Source organism: Hypanus sabinus, chromosome 18, assembly GCF_030144855.1.
Source record: "Hypanus sabinus isolate sHypSab1 chromosome 18, sHypSab1.hap1, whole genome shotgun sequence".
NCBI classification, from domain to species: Eukaryota; Metazoa; Chordata; class Chondrichthyes; order Myliobatiformes; family Dasyatidae; genus Hypanus; species Hypanus sabinus.
In genome coordinates this window covers 12,391,469-12,411,458 of record NC_082723.1, presented here as the reverse complement: position 1 = coordinate 12,411,458, position 19,990 = coordinate 12,391,469, and the positions used below count along the sequence as shown (strand labels likewise).

General features: G+C 40.8%; 1 protein-coding gene across 2 annotated transcripts in view; it reads left to right on the top strand.

Moving 5' to 3' along the window:
- LOC132407329 (G-protein-signaling modulator 1-like) overlaps positions 1 to 19,990 on the top strand; it is a 278,415-nt gene that overhangs the window by 243,191 nt on the left and 15,234 nt on the right. For both annotated transcript variants that reach the window (XM_059993671.1, XM_059993670.1), the window contains 2 exons: positions 5,760 to 5,830; positions 7,547 to 7,741. In XM_059993671.1, coding sequence (XP_059849654.1) covers positions 5,760 to 5,830; positions 7,547 to 7,741 — 266 coding nt within the window. The remainder of the gene's footprint in view (positions 1 to 5,759; positions 5,831 to 7,546; positions 7,742 to 19,990) is intronic.

Here is a 19,990-nt window from a genome sequence, read left to right as displayed (position 1 = left end):
TGGCACCTGATTAGTTCCAATGGTTTAGACGGGGCAGAGTTTGTTAAGTGTGTCCAGGACGGGCTCCTGTCACAGTATGTTGACAGGCTGACTGGAGGAATGCCATACTAGATCTAGTATTAGACAGGAAAATTTCTAATTGAGGAAGGGCAAATTGTGAGGCTATAAGGCCAGAACTTGCGGGTGTGAATTGGGATGATGTTTTTGCAGGGAAATATACTATGGACATGTGGTTGATGTTTAGGGATCTCTTGCAGGATGTTAGGGATAAATTTGTCCCAGTGAGCAAGATAAAGAATGGTAGGGTGAAGGAGCTATGAGTGGCAAGTGAGGTGGAGAATCTAGTCAGATGGAAGAAGGCAGCATACGTGAGGTTTAGGAAGCAAGAATCAGATGAGTCTCTTGAGGAATATAGGGTAGCAAGAAAGGAGCTTAAGAGGGGGGCATGAGGAGGCCTTGGCGAGTAAGGTAAAGGAAAACCCCAAGGCATTCTTCAATTATGTGAAGACCAAAAGGTTGACAGGAGTGAAGGTAAGACCGATTAGAGTTAAAGGTGGGAAGATGTGCCTGGAGGCTGTGGAAGTGAGCGAGGTCCTCAGTGAATACTCCTCTTTGGTATTCACCAATGAGAGGGAACTTGATGACGGTGAGGACACTATGAGTGAGGTTGATGTTCTGGAGCATGTTGATATTAAGGAAGAGGAGGTGTTCGAGTTGTTAAAATACATTAGGATGGATGAGTCCCTGGGGCCTGACAGAATATTCTCCAGGCTGCTCCATGAGGCGAGGGAAGAGATTGCTGAACCTCTGGCTAGGATCTTTATGTCCTTGTTGTCCACAGGAATGGTACCAGAGTATTGGAGGGAGGTGAATATTGTCCCCTTGTTCAAAAAAGGTAGTAGGGATAGCCTGGGTAATTATAGACCAGTGAGCCTTATGTCTATGGTGGGAAAGCTGTTGGAAAATATTCTTAGAGATAGAATCTATGGGCATTTAGAGAATCACGGTCTGATCAGGGACAGTCAGCATGGCATTGTGAAGGGCAGATCGTGTCTAACAAGCCTGATAGAGTTCTCTGAGGAGGTGACCAGGCATATAGGTGAGGGTAGTGCAGTGGATGTGATCTACATGGATTTTAGTAAGGCATTTGACAAGGTTCCACACGGTAGGCTTATTCAGAAAGTCAGAAGGCATGGGATCCAGGGAAGTTTGACCAGGTGGATTCAGAATTGGCTTGCCTGCAGAAGGCAGAGGGTCGTGGTGGAGGGAGTACATTCGGATTGGAGGTTTGTGACTAGTGGTGTCTCACAAGGATCTGTTCTGGGACCTCTACTTTTTGTGATTTTTATTAATGACCTGGATGTGGATGTAGAAGGGTGGGTTGGCAAGTTTGCAGACAACACAAAGGTTGGTGATGTTGTAGATAGTGTAGAGGATTGTCGAATATTGCAGAGAGACATTGATAGGATGCAGAAGTTGGCTGAGAAGTGGCAGATGGAGTTCAACCCGGAGAAGTGTGAGGTGGTACACTTTGGAAGGACAAAATCCAAGGCAGCGTACAAAATAAATGGCAGGATACTTGGAGCAGAGGGATCTGGGGGTACATGTCCACAGATCCCTGAAAGCTGCCTCACGGGTAGATAGGGTAGTTAAAGCTTATGGAGTGTTAGCTTTCATAAGTCGAGGGATAGAGTTTAAGAAACGCGATGTAATGATGCAGCTCTATAAAACTCTGGCTAGGCCACACTTGGAGTACTGTGTCCAGTTCTGGTCGCCTCAGTATAGGAAGGATGTGGAAGCATTGGAAAGGGTACAGAGGAGATTTACCAGGATACTACCTGGTTTAGAGAGTATGGATTATGATCAGAGATTAAGGGAGCTAGGGCTTTACTGTCTGGAGAGAAGGAGGATGAGAGGAGACATGATAGAGATATACAAGATATTAAAAGGAATAGACAGAGTGGACAGCCAGCGCCTCTTCCCCAGGGCAACACTGCTCAGTACAAGGGGACATGGCTTTAAGGTAAGAGGAGGGAAGTTCAAGGGGGTTATTAGAGGAAGGTTTTTCACTCAGAGAGTGGTTGGAGCATGGAATGCACTGCCTGAGTCAGTGGTGGAGGCAGATACACTAGTGAAATTTAAGAGACTGCTAGACAGGTATATGGAGGAATTTAAGGTGGGGGGGGGGGTTATATAGGAGGCAGGGTTTAAGGGTTGGCACAACATTGTGGGCCGAAGGACCTGTAATGTGCTGTATCGTTCTGTAAGTAGATGTGGATGTCAGCCAACTGTGAAGAATGTATTCACCAGTGTGAGAGCAAAGATTGAAGATTAGCTTTAACATCAAAACTTAATACTGAAATATGTCATTTGTGGCAATGAACAACACAATCCAAGGAGGGGCCTGCAAATGTCACTGTGCTTCCAGTGGCAAAATAGTGTGCCTCAACCTACTAACCTCTACGTCTCTGCAATGTGGGAGGAAACCGGGGAAGCTGAAGGAGCCCATGTGGTCACCTGGAGAATGTAGACTCCTTACAGACAGCAGGAATTGAACATGATCATTGATGCTGCAACGTGTTACGCTAGCCACCAGCAAGACATTAAATGTAAAGGAAAGAACAACGTATTTAAGAAAATCAAATTAAACTCAGGAACAACAGATTATTTAGCCTGCCATCAGTAGGATGAAAACTGCCTAAATCGTGTTAAGAAAGTGGTATTGCGCAGTTGAAAAATAATATTAGGACCGGGCAGAGTCGGGACGCATTCATGTTTGACAATCTGGTATGTTTCGAGGATGTGTTTGACAAGGTTGGTGCAGCAGTGGGTGTGGCACATTTGGGTCTTCAGAAGGCCTTCAATAAGGTGCTGCACAGTGTTTATTGAATAAAATTAGAGCAGATGCATTGCATTTGAAGGCTCATCCTGGCCTGGATTAAGGACAGAGAACCAAGAGGAGGAAAAAATGAGTTATTTTTTGTTTTGGAAGTTATTATTAGGGATAGTTGTCCTACATCATCATGATCTTATCAGTGATTTAGATGAGGGGGATGAAGTATCAGTGTTCACGCTGAAGTTACAAAGCTGGGTGACGGTGTGGGCTGTGCGAAGGAGGCAGGAAAGTATTAGGGATAAGCTGCTAGGCGACAACGAACCCATATAACATGTAAAAAGTGTGAGGCCATTCACATTAGCTAACCTTACAAGTAGCTATCGATAAGCTTATCAGCAAAGTGTCAAAGTCATGAATGATTGCAGAAATCAGATATTTGTTACTCAGTCATACTTCAGTCTATATTTGCTTTTGGAGGGAATGCATGTTGTGAAAGAAGACTGTCTGGAATGAAGAGCAGCTGCATATTTTATCAATGTTTATTGAAAAGTGGTCAACAGTGATCTTGCTGAATGGTGGATCAAGCTCAGGAGCCTTTTGTTCCTGATCCTATTTGGTCCATTTCTTAGCTTCAGCCCACTAAGTCCAGACTGACCATCAAGTTCCCATTTACACTCATTCTCCACCAATCCCATTTTATCCCAGTCCCCGTATTCCAATCATCTCCCTCCAGATTCTACCACACACCTACACACTAGGGGCAATATATAGTGGCCAATTACCTAGCAACTCATACAGTCCTGTGCAAAAATCTTAGGCACATATAATACAGGCTGGGATGGTTAAGATTTTTCACATTACTGTATTTGGCGTTGTGGAGCAAAGAGTGTGTTTCTAATCTAGTGGAAACAAAGGATGGTGGGAGTGGTGAGGGTGGAGTGCCATGGGGGTGGGGGCAGAAAGCAGAGGAGGAGTTGCAGGGGTTAGGGGTGGTGAGGGTGCAGACACGTCTAGCCCTGAGACACCAGGCAAGGTCATTTGATTCCAGACAATTGATTTATTGATCATTATAGAACGTCTGGTGCTTCCCGCTCCCTCCCTTCTCCCTTACCTCTTTCCTAACCATGATTCCCCTCTCCCTGCCCCCTTCCGACTCTCAATCCACAATAGAGACCTGTATCAGAATCAGGTTTATCACCACTCATATCGTGATTTTTTTTTTAACATAAATTTACTACAGTACTGTGAAAATGTTTTAGGCACCCTAGCAATATACGTGTGCCTAAGGATTTCACACTATACTGTATATCTTCTGAATATGGGAGACCTAATGGGAATGTCACGGGGAGTACGTGCAAACTCAACACAGGCAGTGGTGGAGATCAGCACTGAATCTGTGAGACACTAGCATAATTGCCATGTGGATATGTTGTAGAGATTATCTGGAGCACCTAGAGCAGGGGTCAGCAACGTTTACCACTGAAAGAGCCACTTGTGGCTCCGGAGCCGCGGGTTGCCGACCCCCGACCTAGAGATTGAACATACTGAGGAGTATGCGAAGTTCTGCAGGGCTGCAGCATGTGCTCAGCAGGTTAAGCTATGCTTATGACAAAAGCTGATCCAGACGGATAACAGAGTGGAAATGGCCAGTTCAATACATACGGAGAAAGCAAGTTACAGCACACCCCCACGTGTCGGAGGAGTTGTGTTCCTAGAAAACTGACCTTATTGCAATTTTCCATTACATGAATCCTTGACAAACATTGACAAGATCTGTCATTTCTTTTGCATTATTTTTGTTTATTTAGTTATTTTTTCTCCCATGATTTCTGTAAGAGTGATACTTTAATCCATCACAAGGAACATTTTAGAAGTTTGTGAGTTACGTAATGGTGAATTTCCATTATCCAAACTGCAAAAATGCAGGGATACACTGTACTTGATGTTGTAGATTTCAATATTGAATCCATACTGGTTACAATGTGCCCAGATGGAAGATGGAGTGCTGTTCCACAAGTTCTCATTGGGTCTCATTAAATGAATACATATTGTGAAAGAGGACAAAAAACTTAAAGTTACAAAAGATATACAATTTCCAAATATGTTATATTTTCCATATCATATAGGCAGGATCTGGACATTGAGTTGGAAACCTTTCTCAAATTTTTGGGCCCATGTTGCCTGGTTTTACAAGTGCCTTTTGTTGGATCCTGGATCAGAAAGTTTACAGATTTAAAGAATTCTGTTCAACTTTTCCCACAGTGCTGCTTTGGAATCTTGATGTGTGCATATTGGCTGCCTGCATTGGATTTCAAAAGTTGTCTGTAAAATTCTCTGTGCAGTCTTAAAGTCATGGGTGCTGATTCATAAGAGCAAGATAATATTTCCTGCCCCCCCCATTGTTTTTTGAGAAAAACCTAACACAAAATAGATAAGCAACATATATTACACAGACCTACCCGGCAAAAAGAGGGCTATCCCATCCAAGACCCAACATGGGATTCCCTTAATAGATTGAAAGAAGGGGTGACTAAGGAACAGCAACATGGCTTGAGTGCTGACTGTGGAATGATACTGGGAGATGAAACAAACTTTATGGTCAATGAATAGTGAATTAAAATCCCAAAGTCCGAGCAGGTTGACTGAGAAAGAAGGTTTCTGAAAGCCTTTGAGATGTAGGAAGAACCTACTGTTGCCACCAAAGATTGGGAAGATAGTTCAAAGTACAATAAGTGTAGATGAACAACCAAATTGACATTGTCATTTTTATTCGGTGAGCATCATTGTTCGGTTCTCAGGCATTAGTCAAATATAGTTAATTACACACCAGTTTGATTAGGTTACATTGTAATAGGTTATTGCTTTCAATGACTACGTGTAATTTTAATCCATCTAATATTGGTTTGGTGTTTTTATCCTTTAGGAGCAAGGCCAAGGACAGTGGCCCAGTATAGCATGGAGAATGTGAATGTGGCCAAGTTTTCACCAGATAAGGTGAGGTGATTTATTTTAATCAAGAATCATTAGAAGTATGCTTAGCAAAAGAAATTTCTGATTTTAGTTGACTGTTTATTCCTCTCCATAAGATGCTGCCTGTCCTGCTGAGATCGTCCAGCATTTTGTGTATTGCTGTGCATCTGAAGAATCTCCTGTGATTCTGATCTTGGTCCCCTTTTGAAGAAAAGACATGAGAGTGAGAACAAGCATTAAGTTGGTGTAAGAGGGAATGTGACCAACATGGTAGCATGACCAGATGATTTAAAAATGTGTTATGCACAGAGGAAGGAAAATTTTTCATAATCTTTCTTCATAGTAAAGAAAGATGGGTTCTCCCATACATAATATTATGATTTGTGAAGGTGATGGAAGTCATTCTGATTTGAAGAATCACACACAAAATGCTGGAGGAACCCAACAAAGCCAGGCAGCATCTATGAAAAAAAAAGTACAGTTGACACTTCAGGCCAAGACCCTTCAGCAGGACTGGAGAGAAAAAAGATGAGCAGATTTAAAAGATGGGGGGAGAGGAGGGAGAAACTCAAGGTGATTGGTGAAACTGGGGAGGGATCAGCTAAATAACTGGGAAGAGATACAGGGCTGGAGAAGTGGGAGTTTCCTAGACGAGGACAGAAGGCCATGGAAGAAAGAAAAGGGGGGAGACCAGAGAGAGGCGACGGGGAGGCAAGGAGATGGAGTGAGAGAGGGAAGAAGGGGATGGGGACTGGTGAAGAAAGGAGTGGGGCGGCATTACCGGAAGTTCAATAAATCGATGTTGTTGCCATCAGGTTGAAGGCTACCCAGATGGAATATAAGGTGTTGTTCCTCCAACCTAAGTATGGCCAAAGTAGAGGAGGCCATGATTTGGCATATCGGAATGGGAAGTGGAACTAAAATGGGTGGCCACTGAGTGATCCCGTTTCTTCTGGCGGGCAGAGCGTAGGTGCTTAGCAAAACAGGCTCCCAGTCTACATCGGGTATTTGAACTCTCCCTGATTTGAAGTATGCTTTAATTGGATATTTGCTGACAAATGGAATATTTTATTACTGCGTTTCAAAGCAAGTCACTTCAATTAGACCAAACAAGATTTCAAGGGGTCACAAGAGGCTCAAAATATTATATGTAGGCCTATGCACTGAAGACTGTAAATTGAAATATCACCAAAAGACAAAATTGGGATTTGTTTGTGGTTAGTCACTGACCTAGTGATCTCCGTTTACAGATTGGAAAGAACTTACACACTTCAGAATATTAGTTGAAAGAATTTTACATGTGCAAAATGCCTTTTTTAATTTCCTCGAACTGCAATATTGGTCTTTGAGGATCAAATGCCAACGCCATTTCCTGTAGAGGTGTTGAAGTCTAGCTCCACTTGTTCCATATATACCATTTGAAGGAATCAGCAAAACAATGCAAATGCATTGGAAATTTTAAACTCACGCAAGTCAGGCCTGTGTTTTCTACAGTCTTTCCCTCTGTTTCAAGATTCTGTTCTGAATCCCATCTTCAAGAACCTATGCCCTTAGTTCAAAATTGTGGGATTTCATTGCTTTTGGAAGGTTCTTTGAGATGAAATATTTATTGACTAATGCAGATCTTTTGGGGGAAATCTCATTATTACACTCCGTTATTTTTATTTTTAAACTCCTGCCCCTGTTTATCTCTGTACAATAGTACATAATCTTCTGTTGATCTGATTTACAATTTTTAAGGACCAAAATGGCGAAATAGCTGGTGAGTACCACTCCATTGACCTCGAGAGCACAGTTAAAACACCCCAGACTGGGCAGCTAAGGAATAGAAGGTACCAGGAGAGTCAATCAAGCACAGAAGGTAAAGCGCAAGGAACCAATACACTGTTGCCTTTGGTGGACACCAGTGATGTCAGAGTTCACGTGGTCCCAATGGTAGGTTTCCAGACATTTGAATTTCTCATGTCAACGTTAATTGTGTAAAGTATGTGTGCCTTTTGTGGTAGCAATGTTAAATGTGCATTGTAGATTGTGTTATCACTGCTGCCTTGCTGAACATCTTAAGCATGCTACGTGCATAGAGTAGCATGGCAATGGGCACTTTTATATACCCATCCATTTTACACTATCTTAGATCAGAAGACATAGAAGCAGAATTAGGCCACTTAGTCCATCGGGTCTACTCCACAGTTTAATCTGATAGCTCAATAAAAGCATGCCCCATGATTGACATTTGAAAATTACAGTACTGTGCAAATATATTTAGCTAGAGTGCCCAAGTCTTTTGCACAGTACTATAGTAATTTTATGCAATGCACCGTACTGCTATTGCAAAAAAAAAGTTATGGTATATGCGAGTGTTGATAAACCTGATTCTGATATGGGTCTTTATTGTGGACTGAGAGTGGGAAGGGGGCAGGGAGCAGGGAATTATGGTTGGGCAAAGGAGGCAGGTGAGGGGAGGGAGCAGGAAGCACCAAAGAGACATTTTGTAATGACCAATAAACCAGTTGTTTGGAATCAAATGACCTTGCCTGGTGTCTCAGGCCTGGGTGTGTGACTGCCTCAGTGCCACCTCCTGTCCCCGGCACTCCTTCTCTGCCACCTGTCCCACACCCCTACCACAGTGCTTCACCCTCACCATTCCCAACATCCTTTGTTCCCAGAGATTTACAAACACTCTGTCTGCACCATGTAACAAATACAACTTGTAAAAGTCTTAGGCACCCTAGCTATATATACCTGCTCTCACTATTACTGCTGACATTTTTACAGTAATTTGATAAAAAAGTACAAGTGTAACAACATGAATTTCAGTCATAAAGAGAAGGAAGTTTTTCCTTTGATTTTATGATGTCTGAAGGTAATTGAAGTAATAAAAATAAGACTACAAAAAGTGCCAGTTTTAAAATCTGTGAGAAGGATAGATTGCTACAGGGTATACAGGCGTGCAGGTCGAGTGGGCAGAGGCATTCTACAATTTACAAATTACAGGGGCAGTTTAGGAACTGCTTCTTTCGCTCTGCCGTTAGATTTCTGACTGGATAGTGAAGCGAGCCATGAACATTACCTCAATGTTTTTGCTCTCTTTTTCCACTGCTTAATTAATTTTATATATTTGTCATGGCAGATGAAGTTTTAATGCAGAGGAAAGGATGCCTTCTAGCAGGAGAAGTAGGAAATTGCTACAGCATGAAGAATATTGTTCGAAATGTAGCAAAAGCTAGAGGCCTTTAGGAGCACATGCACACAAATCATTGAAAACAGCAGGGAATGTTGAGAAGACAGTTACTGAGGCATTCATCAGTGTTAAGGTCCTGCCTCAACAGTTCACTTTTATTGCCACATTAGAGAAAGAATGTTAGAAAGGCCCCCTGAAAAGACTGAGGTGAATAGTTAGGATGTATAAAATGGGGCGGTCTGGACAAAAGGTCATAGTTATAAAACAGAGAATGTGCAGCTTCTGGTTTCTGGAACGCATTGCCTGCAGACGTGAAGGAGGAGGGTCTGTTGTTATATTCAGGAGGAAACTGACTAAATCTCTACTGAATAAAAGTTTACAGATCACTGAAGATAGGAGCAGAAAGGGTAGAACCGATGACTTAGTTGGTTAGGTGCTGGTGTGGGGTGAATGACAATTCCCTGTGCTCTAACCATTTATGAGAGCAGCTTCTTTCTCCTCCGCATTCAAATTTCTGAACAGTCCATGAACACTACTTCATTATTCCTTTTATTCTGCACAACATATGTTGTAATTCATAGTTTTTATATCTATTACTGTACTAGTGCCACAAAACAACAAATTTCACATCATAGAAGTGAGTGGTAATAAACCTGATTCTCATTCAATAAAAGTTGTTTTGAACACATATAAATCTGGATAACAAATATCACAAGATTGAAACTTAATAGTGGAAGCCTATGCAACCATTAAGTTATTTAAAAGCTCTGTACAGATTTTATACAAGATTTTCTTTTAAAGATTTGGCTCTACTTGTCCATTAGATTCTATTTTGAGCTATCTTTTATTGATTAAATTTTGTTGATCACTAAACAAGTCTCCGAAAAGAATATTTTACCGAGAACACGTGAAATGAAAGAAGTCAGCTGCATTAAATTTCATGTCTATCCTGTCCCTTAATGACTTGGTGCATTAATGATTGAAGGAGTGAGATTCTGTAAAGTTTCTAAGTTTGCCAATGATATGAAGGAGGTGGGAAGGACATTTGTGATGAGGACATCATGATTCTGTAAAGGGATATAGATAGTGTGATTGGGCAAAAACCTGAAAAATGATGTTTAACATGGAGAAATGTGTCATCGCACTCTTTAGTAAGGAGATTCAAAAGGTAGTTTATTAACTGAATGGAGAGAGATTGAAATTCAGAAGAATCTAGTGTTACGAATGTGCCACAACTCTGAGGGGCCGAAGGGTACAAAGTAGCCCCCTCCTTTGTGAGAATCGCAAGATCGCTATTAATTCAGGTCTGGGACCCAGGAAATGAGAGAGAGACACGCAGGATCCAGAAGGGTTTGGAATGTGGGTCCTGGCCTCAGCGATACAAAGCCACAGATAACGGCCATTGTCTCTTGGAGACGGAATTGTGTATTGAGTACTGTACTATTCATTGACGCCCTCAGGGGACGACCAGAGTGGGCTGGTTGAGGGATTGCATCATCCCAACCTGATTGACATCTGAGACCCCGTGAGTAAGGATAAAAGAGGGTCTGGGGAACACCCCTCAGACACACCAGGAGAAACGTATGAGACCGGTGTGTGTGTCCATCCTTGCCCGGATGACAAGTTTTCCATGGAATGGCCTCGTTAAAGGACAAATGCAGATCAAGATCGGATGAAAGGAAAAGCTGGCAGGTTTCAAAAATCTGTCTCTCTCTCCAACCAAAAAGCTGCAGCCTGAATGAACTGAGTGACTTTTATATTTCCATCAGACAATACATTATCCCCTAGACAACAATAGGTAGCTGGATTTTCTGAGTTAACCCATCATTGCATTAATCCCTAGTAAGTTAAGTGTCCAAAATGGATGGGACAAAGATACTTAGACAAATACTTCATAATTTTACAAAAAGACACATGGAGGATGTTCATTTTATGTAAACGGTGGGACTTTTATCCAGCAAGATATATCCCCTTATAAAACCATCTGAGTGTCTAAGAGCAATGTGATTGATGGGAAAACTGGTTGAAAAATGGTCATTACCCTTTTAGAACCCTGCAGTGAAATATGGAATGGGTATGACTACAGTGTTTGTGAATCTGCTGCCTGGGAGGTTGCTGGAAGCGGGTTTATTAAGAACTCTTGAAAGGAAATTAGTTAAATACTTGGACAATGTCAAAGCAATGGGGAAAGAGCAAGGAGCATGGAACTATTAAAGGTAGCTTTTACAAAGTGCTGGCACTGTCACAATTATGCCTTCATGCCTATATCCAATATGTTAAATAAGTAATTAACATTTTAGTTAGAAATGTTAATTGTTCATTGTCTGGAATATTACATTAATTGACTAACATTTTTAATGCCCATGCATTTCAGAATACCTTGTTCTGTTTCGCTTGTCTACCTTAGAGACCCTTCTTTCATCATCATTCCTCCTGCAGGCACTAACTCCCTGGAGCTGTAACATTATCGAGCTATTCAGCAAATATTTAGCATCTCGCCAAGATAAATGCTGGAGGCTAAGGCTTAGCACATTCGGAAATAACTGCTTGCACCAGGCAACAGCCGTTGGCCACGTATGGCAGAAACAAATATCTGTACTGTAGACCTAGAAGCTTGGATGTAAATTTGAAGCAATCTTGATGTTTTGGAGCATTTCTTATACACGATAATTCAGTTAAATTCTGAGGTCAGTAATAGTGAGGGTGCTCAGATTGACATGTCAATACAAAGGGGTGGATTTAAAGAACTATTAGAAAAGTAAACTTAATTCAGCTATTTGAAATGTTTTTCTTTAAATGCGACCCAAAAGGTGGTGTGGAAATTCAAACAACTAGAAAATCAGACATGATGCTTCAAATTGCAGTCTGCTCAAATGGTTTCCTAACTTGACATCTATTTAGCGGGTTTCGCATCTATTCCTTATTTACAGAACAACTATGAACAAATACAATTCCACAATCAATCCAGTGGATGGAAAAAATATTTTCAGGACTTTTCACTGAATTGACATTTGTGTAAAGTGGCCAGAGAGAGTTGAGTGGTAAAAATCCATCGGAAGTTGTAAAAATGTTTGAGATTCCACCTTGAAATAGTCTGAGCTCTGTTTTGGACTCTTTGTGGTCCCTCATGGTTCAAGAAAGTGATACGTTGTGAAATGTTTGTTGTTTTCACCAGCCAACACTAGTTTGACAAGCGATACTGATTCTTAGGTTAACAAAGCCAGGCCCAATTTTAACTGCTGCCATTTCAGTAAAAATCCTATTTCAATGAAGATCGGTATACTACTGAGCTGTTAAACAAACCTACAAGTGATGTGTCCCAGGTTTCTTCTGTGTACAAAAATGAAAAAGAAACATTATTAGTCCAGGCATTAATTCAAAGGTGTTATTCAGAGTACACACATTCTCTTCATGATCTCGTGTGGATAAATCAGTATATTAAAATGCACTGGGGAAACTTAGACAGGGAGCATTTAAGTCAGTTCATTAGAGGTCAATACATCTGCAGGAAAGGAAAATTTTTAGTTTTCTGCTGTATAGGTTTAATTCAGGGGCAATCGTTAATGTAAATGAGGAGGGAAGCTCACTTTACATAGCAAGCAGCATGAATTTACACACTAGGACAGTGTGTTGCAATTTTCCTTGTCCTGTCTGAAGTGACAATGATGTTGAAAGTGACGTGTTCAATTTTGCAGTATATTGTACTGTAGGTGCTGGTAAGAGAGGCTGACATTATTCTTTGCATTCTGTATTGTGTAGCTTTATTTGTAAGTAGTGAACTCTGAATTGTGTAGGATCTAATTCCATTAGTGAGCACATGGTACACACCAGTCCTGTTTGTAGAGCAGCTGGCTTTTTTCCTTTGCTAGTCATTATTGTCTCTTTCTTAGACACTCCCTCAGGATCACAGATGATGTTCGTCCACTTGGAACCAGTGTGTCCTGAGGTTAACAGTGATGTTAAACACAACGTAGGAAACACAAACTCGTCCACCCCTCAAGCACTCAGTAATGTCCCAAGTACTCCTTCACTTTGAGTAGTCATGCCCCAGAAATTCCCAAAAGTCTGCGAGGATATTTGTTCAAAAATATATTGAGCACATCCTTGGATCATTTCCTCTGTTAATTGGGTAATAAGGTTGTATCATAGGCTTTCTGAAAGTCTAAGTTAAAAAGTTCGACAAACTTGTTCTACCTTTTATAAATCCATGGTGGATTTTGCACAGTTCTATTAGTGTTTGCTGCTTTACTTTCTGAATAATGGATTCTAATAGGCTCCATAGTACTGATTACAAACCAGCTGGTTTGTAGATACCTGTTCTCACTCTCGTGTCTTTTTTAAATGCATCTATTTCTTACATTTGCTATCTTCCAGTCTGTGAAAACCATTCAAGGATCTGTGGAAGCCAGACAATGACAACCAGTGCATCCACTATCTCCATTGCCACTTCCTTTAAAATCTGAAGATGTAGAGACTTATGCAAACAGCTTAGTACATTACGAAAACCAGCCTCCTCTCCATGGACTCTGTCATAAGGTGCAAAGATTTATGCAAACAGCTTAGCACATTATGAAAACCAGCCTCCACACCATGGCCTCTGTCCTAAAATGCAGGTGATTAGGTCATGGGGATTTCAGGCCCATTAATTTCTCTGTATGAGTTTAGATTCACATATATATGTGTTTATGGAACAGAAGGAACCTTATTTTGTTTCTGGTCATGCACTGTCTAGGAATACTTGATGCAAACACTTCATATCAAAAGACAGAACATTCTCACACTGACCAGTGATACTTTCAATCACTGTAAAGCACTTTGGAATCCCCAAGGTTTTGAAAAGCTTAGGTTGTTCGCTAAGGGATGCAGTAAAAGCTTTTAGACTCTGATCACCAGGACGGAAACAAGCTAATGCATGGTTAGGGTTGGGGTTACACAAGCTGTACTTTTTGTCATAGGTTTTCCGTAGAATGAATTATACAGGAATCTAAAAGCTTTGTCTGTAGTGAGTTGTTTTGCCTTATGGGAAAGGAGAGTAAAACAAAAATGTGTGTATCGATTACAGGTGAGATTATCTTGTCTTCATAAATCTAGTTCAATGTGTTTGTGTTCTGCAGCTTAACACTCTAGCATGAGAACAAATTTGTTCTTCAATTATTTCAGGGTGACTTTGTAGGAAGGATCATAGAACACCTATAACATATTCATTCATTGTGTGCTGTGCTGTGTGACGTAGGCAATCATGGTCTTTAACCATGAATGCTCTTGGCAAACTTTTGTACAGCAAATGTTTAACGCTAGGAATTGATTACGCACGGTAACTATGAATGAAATGTTTCAGTGTTGGAGGGAAGTGAACCTTGTCAATTGCAATGTAATAGGTATCTGTAAGGTTGTTAGAGAGGACAGATTAACAATAGATATCTGGCAACCATTACCTGGCAGAGGAAGATTGTCAAACTGCTCATGAGATATACATTCAAACTGATCCCACAGAGGAAAAGATAATGTGTTCATTCAATTAATCACTATTAATAATAAGCCATAAATTATTGCACAGAGTTACAGTGTGAGCATTCCATGCTGAAACTTCTCAATTCGCACTATGTGGACCTGTCTGAGCTCAGAAAGGAGGAATTTTATTTTTCCGGAGCTCAGCTTTCTCCCACTCGTGGGAACTATGATGGCTTGGGAGAAGTTTATACTTTGAGGACTATTTGCAGAAAACTGAAATATTGTGAATATTTTCACAAGTCAGGATTTTGGGGTGCTTAATCATGGATGCCTATTACGATAATGAAGATGGATAATTTGAAAAGGATTTAGACAGAATTTTTAAAGGAATATAAATAGGGTATGAGGAAGCAAAGTGAAATTAGGATTTGAGTCTGTACTTTCAGTTCCTGAGCTGGAATTTTGTTGAATGGCCTTCAACTATGTGGCCTTTTATCATGATTCTATGAATTAAAAACCTCATGATTGGATTGGCATGATATCTTGCTCTTTAGAACATAATCACACCTAAGAGCTTGTTCATTTCTCACTTTAGGTTCATTCCATTTACATTTTTGTGAAGATAGCATTAACTTAGCAAAACTCAACTGTTTAACTGGATTATTTTAAATCCCTATGATTTAGATAGTCCAAACAGATGTAAATTTGTCTAGCATCTGCCTAAGGGAGAATCATGGCACTTTGTTGGAGTGGTACCTGAACATTGGGGAATTCAAGAAGTGTACTCATGTATAGATTATTGCATTCTCTAGAATTAATTATTTCAGTTACTGGTACCTTGAACTCAATAAATTACTGACAACTGAGGTTGTGTCCAGGTATGTATTTTAGTAAGTGCAGTACTTTTGTTGTGTAGTTTAGTATTGCTGGTGCCAGCACTTTGATTAGGCAGTGTACCGGGACACATTCAATGACAGCAATAAAAATCTCATCCTCTCAAACAGAATCTAGAGCAGCAGTTTGCAACCTAGGGCCCATGGACCCCTCGGTTTATGGTATTGGGTCCAAGTCAAGAAAGAGGTTGCAAACACTTGATCTAGAATAAAGGATGCCTTTGTTATCTGTGGAAGTCTCAATCTTGCAAATTGCTCAGAAATATATAAAGTTGAAAGTTGAAGAGTCATGGTATTATTTATTAATCCATGGTGGAAATTTTCCACACTGTTAATTTTTGATTGGTGCTATAGAAATACTTTTAACTCTTGCATTTTTTTCTGTAACAGAAACAAAGTTCCTGAATGGTTATTATCTGCTCCATTAATTTGATACAAATCTCCCTTTTTATGTTGAGAAATGTTGCTTTATTTTTCTGTAATACCGGAATGGCTTTGGCCAAAAGAGCCAAAAGCACTTACAATGGCTAATGTGCATGCAAGAGCAGGCACATTAGCCATTGTGAAAATTCATGCTTTTGTTCCACAGTATGTTGGACTCAACCAGATTATATTCTGAACTAATTATGGTAAACTACTGAAGATTCTCACTTTCCTGTCTCGCTGTCCTGATAAAGGGTCTTGGCCCAAAACGTCAACAGTGCTTCTTCCTATAGACGCTGCCTGGCTTGCTGCGTTCCACCAGCATTTTGTGTGTGTTGCTTGAATTTCCAGCATCTGCAGATTTCCTCGTGTTTACTGAAGATTCTAGTGGAGCCTGTAGCCTTCTTAGGAAATTCAGTTTCTTTAATTTGTAGCTTACCCAGAACTAAAAGGAAACTGCTGCAGAAATTATTAATATGGAATTGGTCAACAATTATGTTGTAAGTCCTGTTGGGTTTCAGCAGTGTTACTGTCCAGTTCTCCCCTAAACTTACAGTACTCTAGAACTTGTCTCTCGGTTCATTTGACGTTCCACTCCAGGAGTCATTAAGAGCACTATAAAGTTTGATGGGTAGGAGGGTTTTGCTGTCCATATCATCTTTCCCAATTGAAAGGATTAAGGCTGATTTACACTTGTGTGTACAGGCTATGCCGTAGCCCTGATTTTCCCTGCAGTGTTGGCTCTATGCTGTAGCGAGCATGCAGTGGTATGCGCCAAAACGCTAGTTTCTATGCCACTGTGTTGAGTTTCTTTGTGAGAGACATGGACGAGGAAATGCATTTCAAACATTTTCGCATGACGGCAGGTAGATTTGACGACTTGGTTCATCTATTTCGTATTGGTGTACAGACATGGCAGAGAAGAAGCAACCGGAAATGCAATGCTAACAAGCAGACCAATCACAGTTGTTGTGGTCTGTGTTGCCACAACGCATGAGTTACTTTTTTTGGGGAGGTGCATGTCACCCTACGGTGCAGGGTATGGTGTAGGGTACGCAGTACCTATGGCATAGATGCGACATACAAGTATAAATCAGCCTTTAGTGAGCCTTTGTTTGGATCCATTGAGGTAAAGATCCTCAGATTGTTGTTTGATTCTGGAATTTCATAATATCTTCCAATGTCAGACTCCGGGACAGCAATGTTATTCCTGAGTTAATTTTGTCCTGATGGTATAGCAAGTTAAGAGAATCCTTGATAGGTTGCTGCTCTTTGAATCAGCTTCATGAACCAGAATCGCTGAGTGTTTTGGTCATGACCCAGTGAGAAGATGACAGGTGCTGTTTGCTGTTAGGTGGGTTTGAGAAAGGACAGTGTTGCACATGACCTGTACACGTTCACCTCACCTCTCTTGCCTGGACCCCATCGACACTGAAACTTAAGCTACCAGAAACCGTATCTCCAAAAGTCAGCAATGTCAAGAGAACAAGGAGAAGAAATGCAAGGGAGAAATATGGAGACCTTATTAATACCTAATGAAAAAGTTGGCCCTACCTATCTAGATTATCCTAATAACCACCCCCCCAACCAACTTATAATAAATATAATTTAAAAGGGCTCTTTAGTTTGCTACATAGAACTCTTTTAAAATTCACAATTGAATTTGAGCTAATTTTGTACCTAATTTGCTCACCTCACTGTTCTCTGCTTTCCAAAATCAGTCACTCATTAAAGATATTTGTTTAATTTATATTTTAATTATAGCCTTGTCAAATAACCTCTAACAGATCATCATCAAAAGAACCATTTTTTTTGTCATTTGCATCTATCTACTCTTGTATCCAAATTGTATTTCAGGCAGCTGCCATTGAACTTCAAAGTAAATTTATTATCAAAGTACATATATGTCACCGTATAAAGCCTTGCGATTCATTTACTTGGGGCATTCATGATAAATACAAACACAATAGAATCATTGGAAAAACTGCACCCAACAAAGATGGACAACCAATGTGCATCTGAATAATAAATATTCAGAACATGAGTTGTAGAGTTCTTGAAAGTGAGTCCATAGGTTGTGGGATCAGTTCAGTGATGGGATGAGTGAAGTTATCCACACTGGTTCAAGGTCCTGATGGTTGTAGGTTAAAAACTGTTCCTGAACCTGTTGGTGTGGGACTTGAGGCTCCTATAGTACCTCCTTTGTGATGACAGCAGTGAAAAGAGAGGTCACCTTCTCCTATGTCTGCCTGCCTCAATGTTAAAGGTCTGTAATCATTGCAGCATTGTCAATTGCAGCAAAAATCTCACACAATTGCTTCCTGTTCAGTTCCTGGATGACTTCAAAGGTCGAGTTTCGTCATCTGCTGTGGCTAATGTGGAAGGCTTGAAAAATGACAGTATGCTTGACTGCTTAGTCTCGTGCATTTTTCTATCATACAGTTCTTTCTAAGCACTCAAAGTAATTAAAGTCATGCTTTTCTGTAATCATTGCAGCATTGTCAATTGCAGCAAAAATCTCACACAATTGCTTCCTGTTCATTTCCTGGATGACTTCACTTTTGGGCCGTTCGCTTTTGCATTTGGCTTCAGTTGTTATCCTTTCCTCTTCATCAGCTCTTCATCTCTCAGTTCTTGGTCACGGGATGCCAAAACCTCTTCAACATCATCTTCGTCAACTTCCACAAACCTTTAGGCAAACTCACTATATCCTAACTTTGTTCATCACGATCGAAAAGCTTAATTATGTCTAGTTTTATGCTGAGTGTAACACCCTTGAACGTTCTTTTAGGTTTTTCCGATGCCTTAGAACTCATCTTGCTAACGGATGCCCAAAATAAATCGACATACATCACAGATGCTCACAGGCACGTGTTTAAGCAATGCCGGCTGGAATGCAGTTCCGAGGGAGGAGCTTGGCTACTCGGGGCGCACGCTGCCTTTTTTTGTAACAGTGAAAACACCTTCTGTTAGCTAAAACAGGTAACTAATGTAGGTTTCTCATAACAGTGAGTTGACGTAAAGCAAACGTTCGAAAAACGGGGGGACACCTGTATATCACCTGGTTTTACTTCATTGGTAATGACATCACTGAAGCCTTGCCTCAGCTATTGAGCTTCGTTCTGTGATTTAAGTTTGGTCCAGGGTTCCCACTTCTCATGTGAGGTGGCTTTCCAGAGGTCATAACTGTACCTCTTGAATTTTACTTGGTCAACAGATTGGAGAAGATGTCCAAGTCAATCACTAGACTGCCACTGATCTGGCCTACAGAAGATTGCAAATCTCTTGGTTCATCCAGGACTTCTAGTTGGTGAAGACCCTGACACACTCTTCCACAAATGACTTTTTAAAAGTCTGTACAACTTTGTTCAGATCCTCTGATGATTAAGTACATAACTACAGACACTCTTCTTCAGGATGGATCATAACTCTTTATTGATGTGCTCACAGTGTCCCTGCAGGTCAGGATTCTCACCAATGCCGATGGCAAATTACAGCCCTGAAGATGTTTTTAACTGAACCTCGTTGACTTCAGCATTGGCAGGAAAACTGTTTTGTGATATATCTGTGTGCCCCATGCAGGAGAGGGTTAATGGAGATGCTGAACCTTCCAAAGATGGTTACAGACTCACTCATACAGAATACAAATAAGCTTTGTAGCCCTCTGCAACTATGCCGACCATGAAGAGCCTATCTATGCTAATCTCATTCACTATTACATTAAATGTGTACTTGCAAAGGAAAGAGCACATTGGGGAGTCGTTTTAATTGCTAGTTCTGAGAAGCAGTCGGGAATATTGAAGTGAAGAGCCTCCTGTGTTGCATTATACTTTTTCTGTTTGTTCAGAGGAATTGTGCAGGGCAGGCAAGGCCACCATTTACTACCTGCCCTAATTGCTCTTGAACTGAAGGGCTTGCTGGGTCTTTCAGAAAGTAGTTAAGACTCAAGTCTATAACTGTGGGTCTGGATAAAAAACAGATTGTGCAATGATGGCAGATTTCTTAATGATGTTTAGTGAACCATCTGGGCCTGTGTGACAATCTGGTAGCTTTATAGTCAGCATGCTAGTGCTGTCTCTTTTTTATTCCAGATTTGTTTAATTAACTGAAATTAAGTTCCCCAGCTGCTGGGAAAGGAATCAGACTTGTGCCTTGAGATCATTATGTGAATCACTGACTAACAGGCTCCTGTTCCCAAATCTGAAATAAGAGGCAACAGGCTGTAAAAGCACTTTA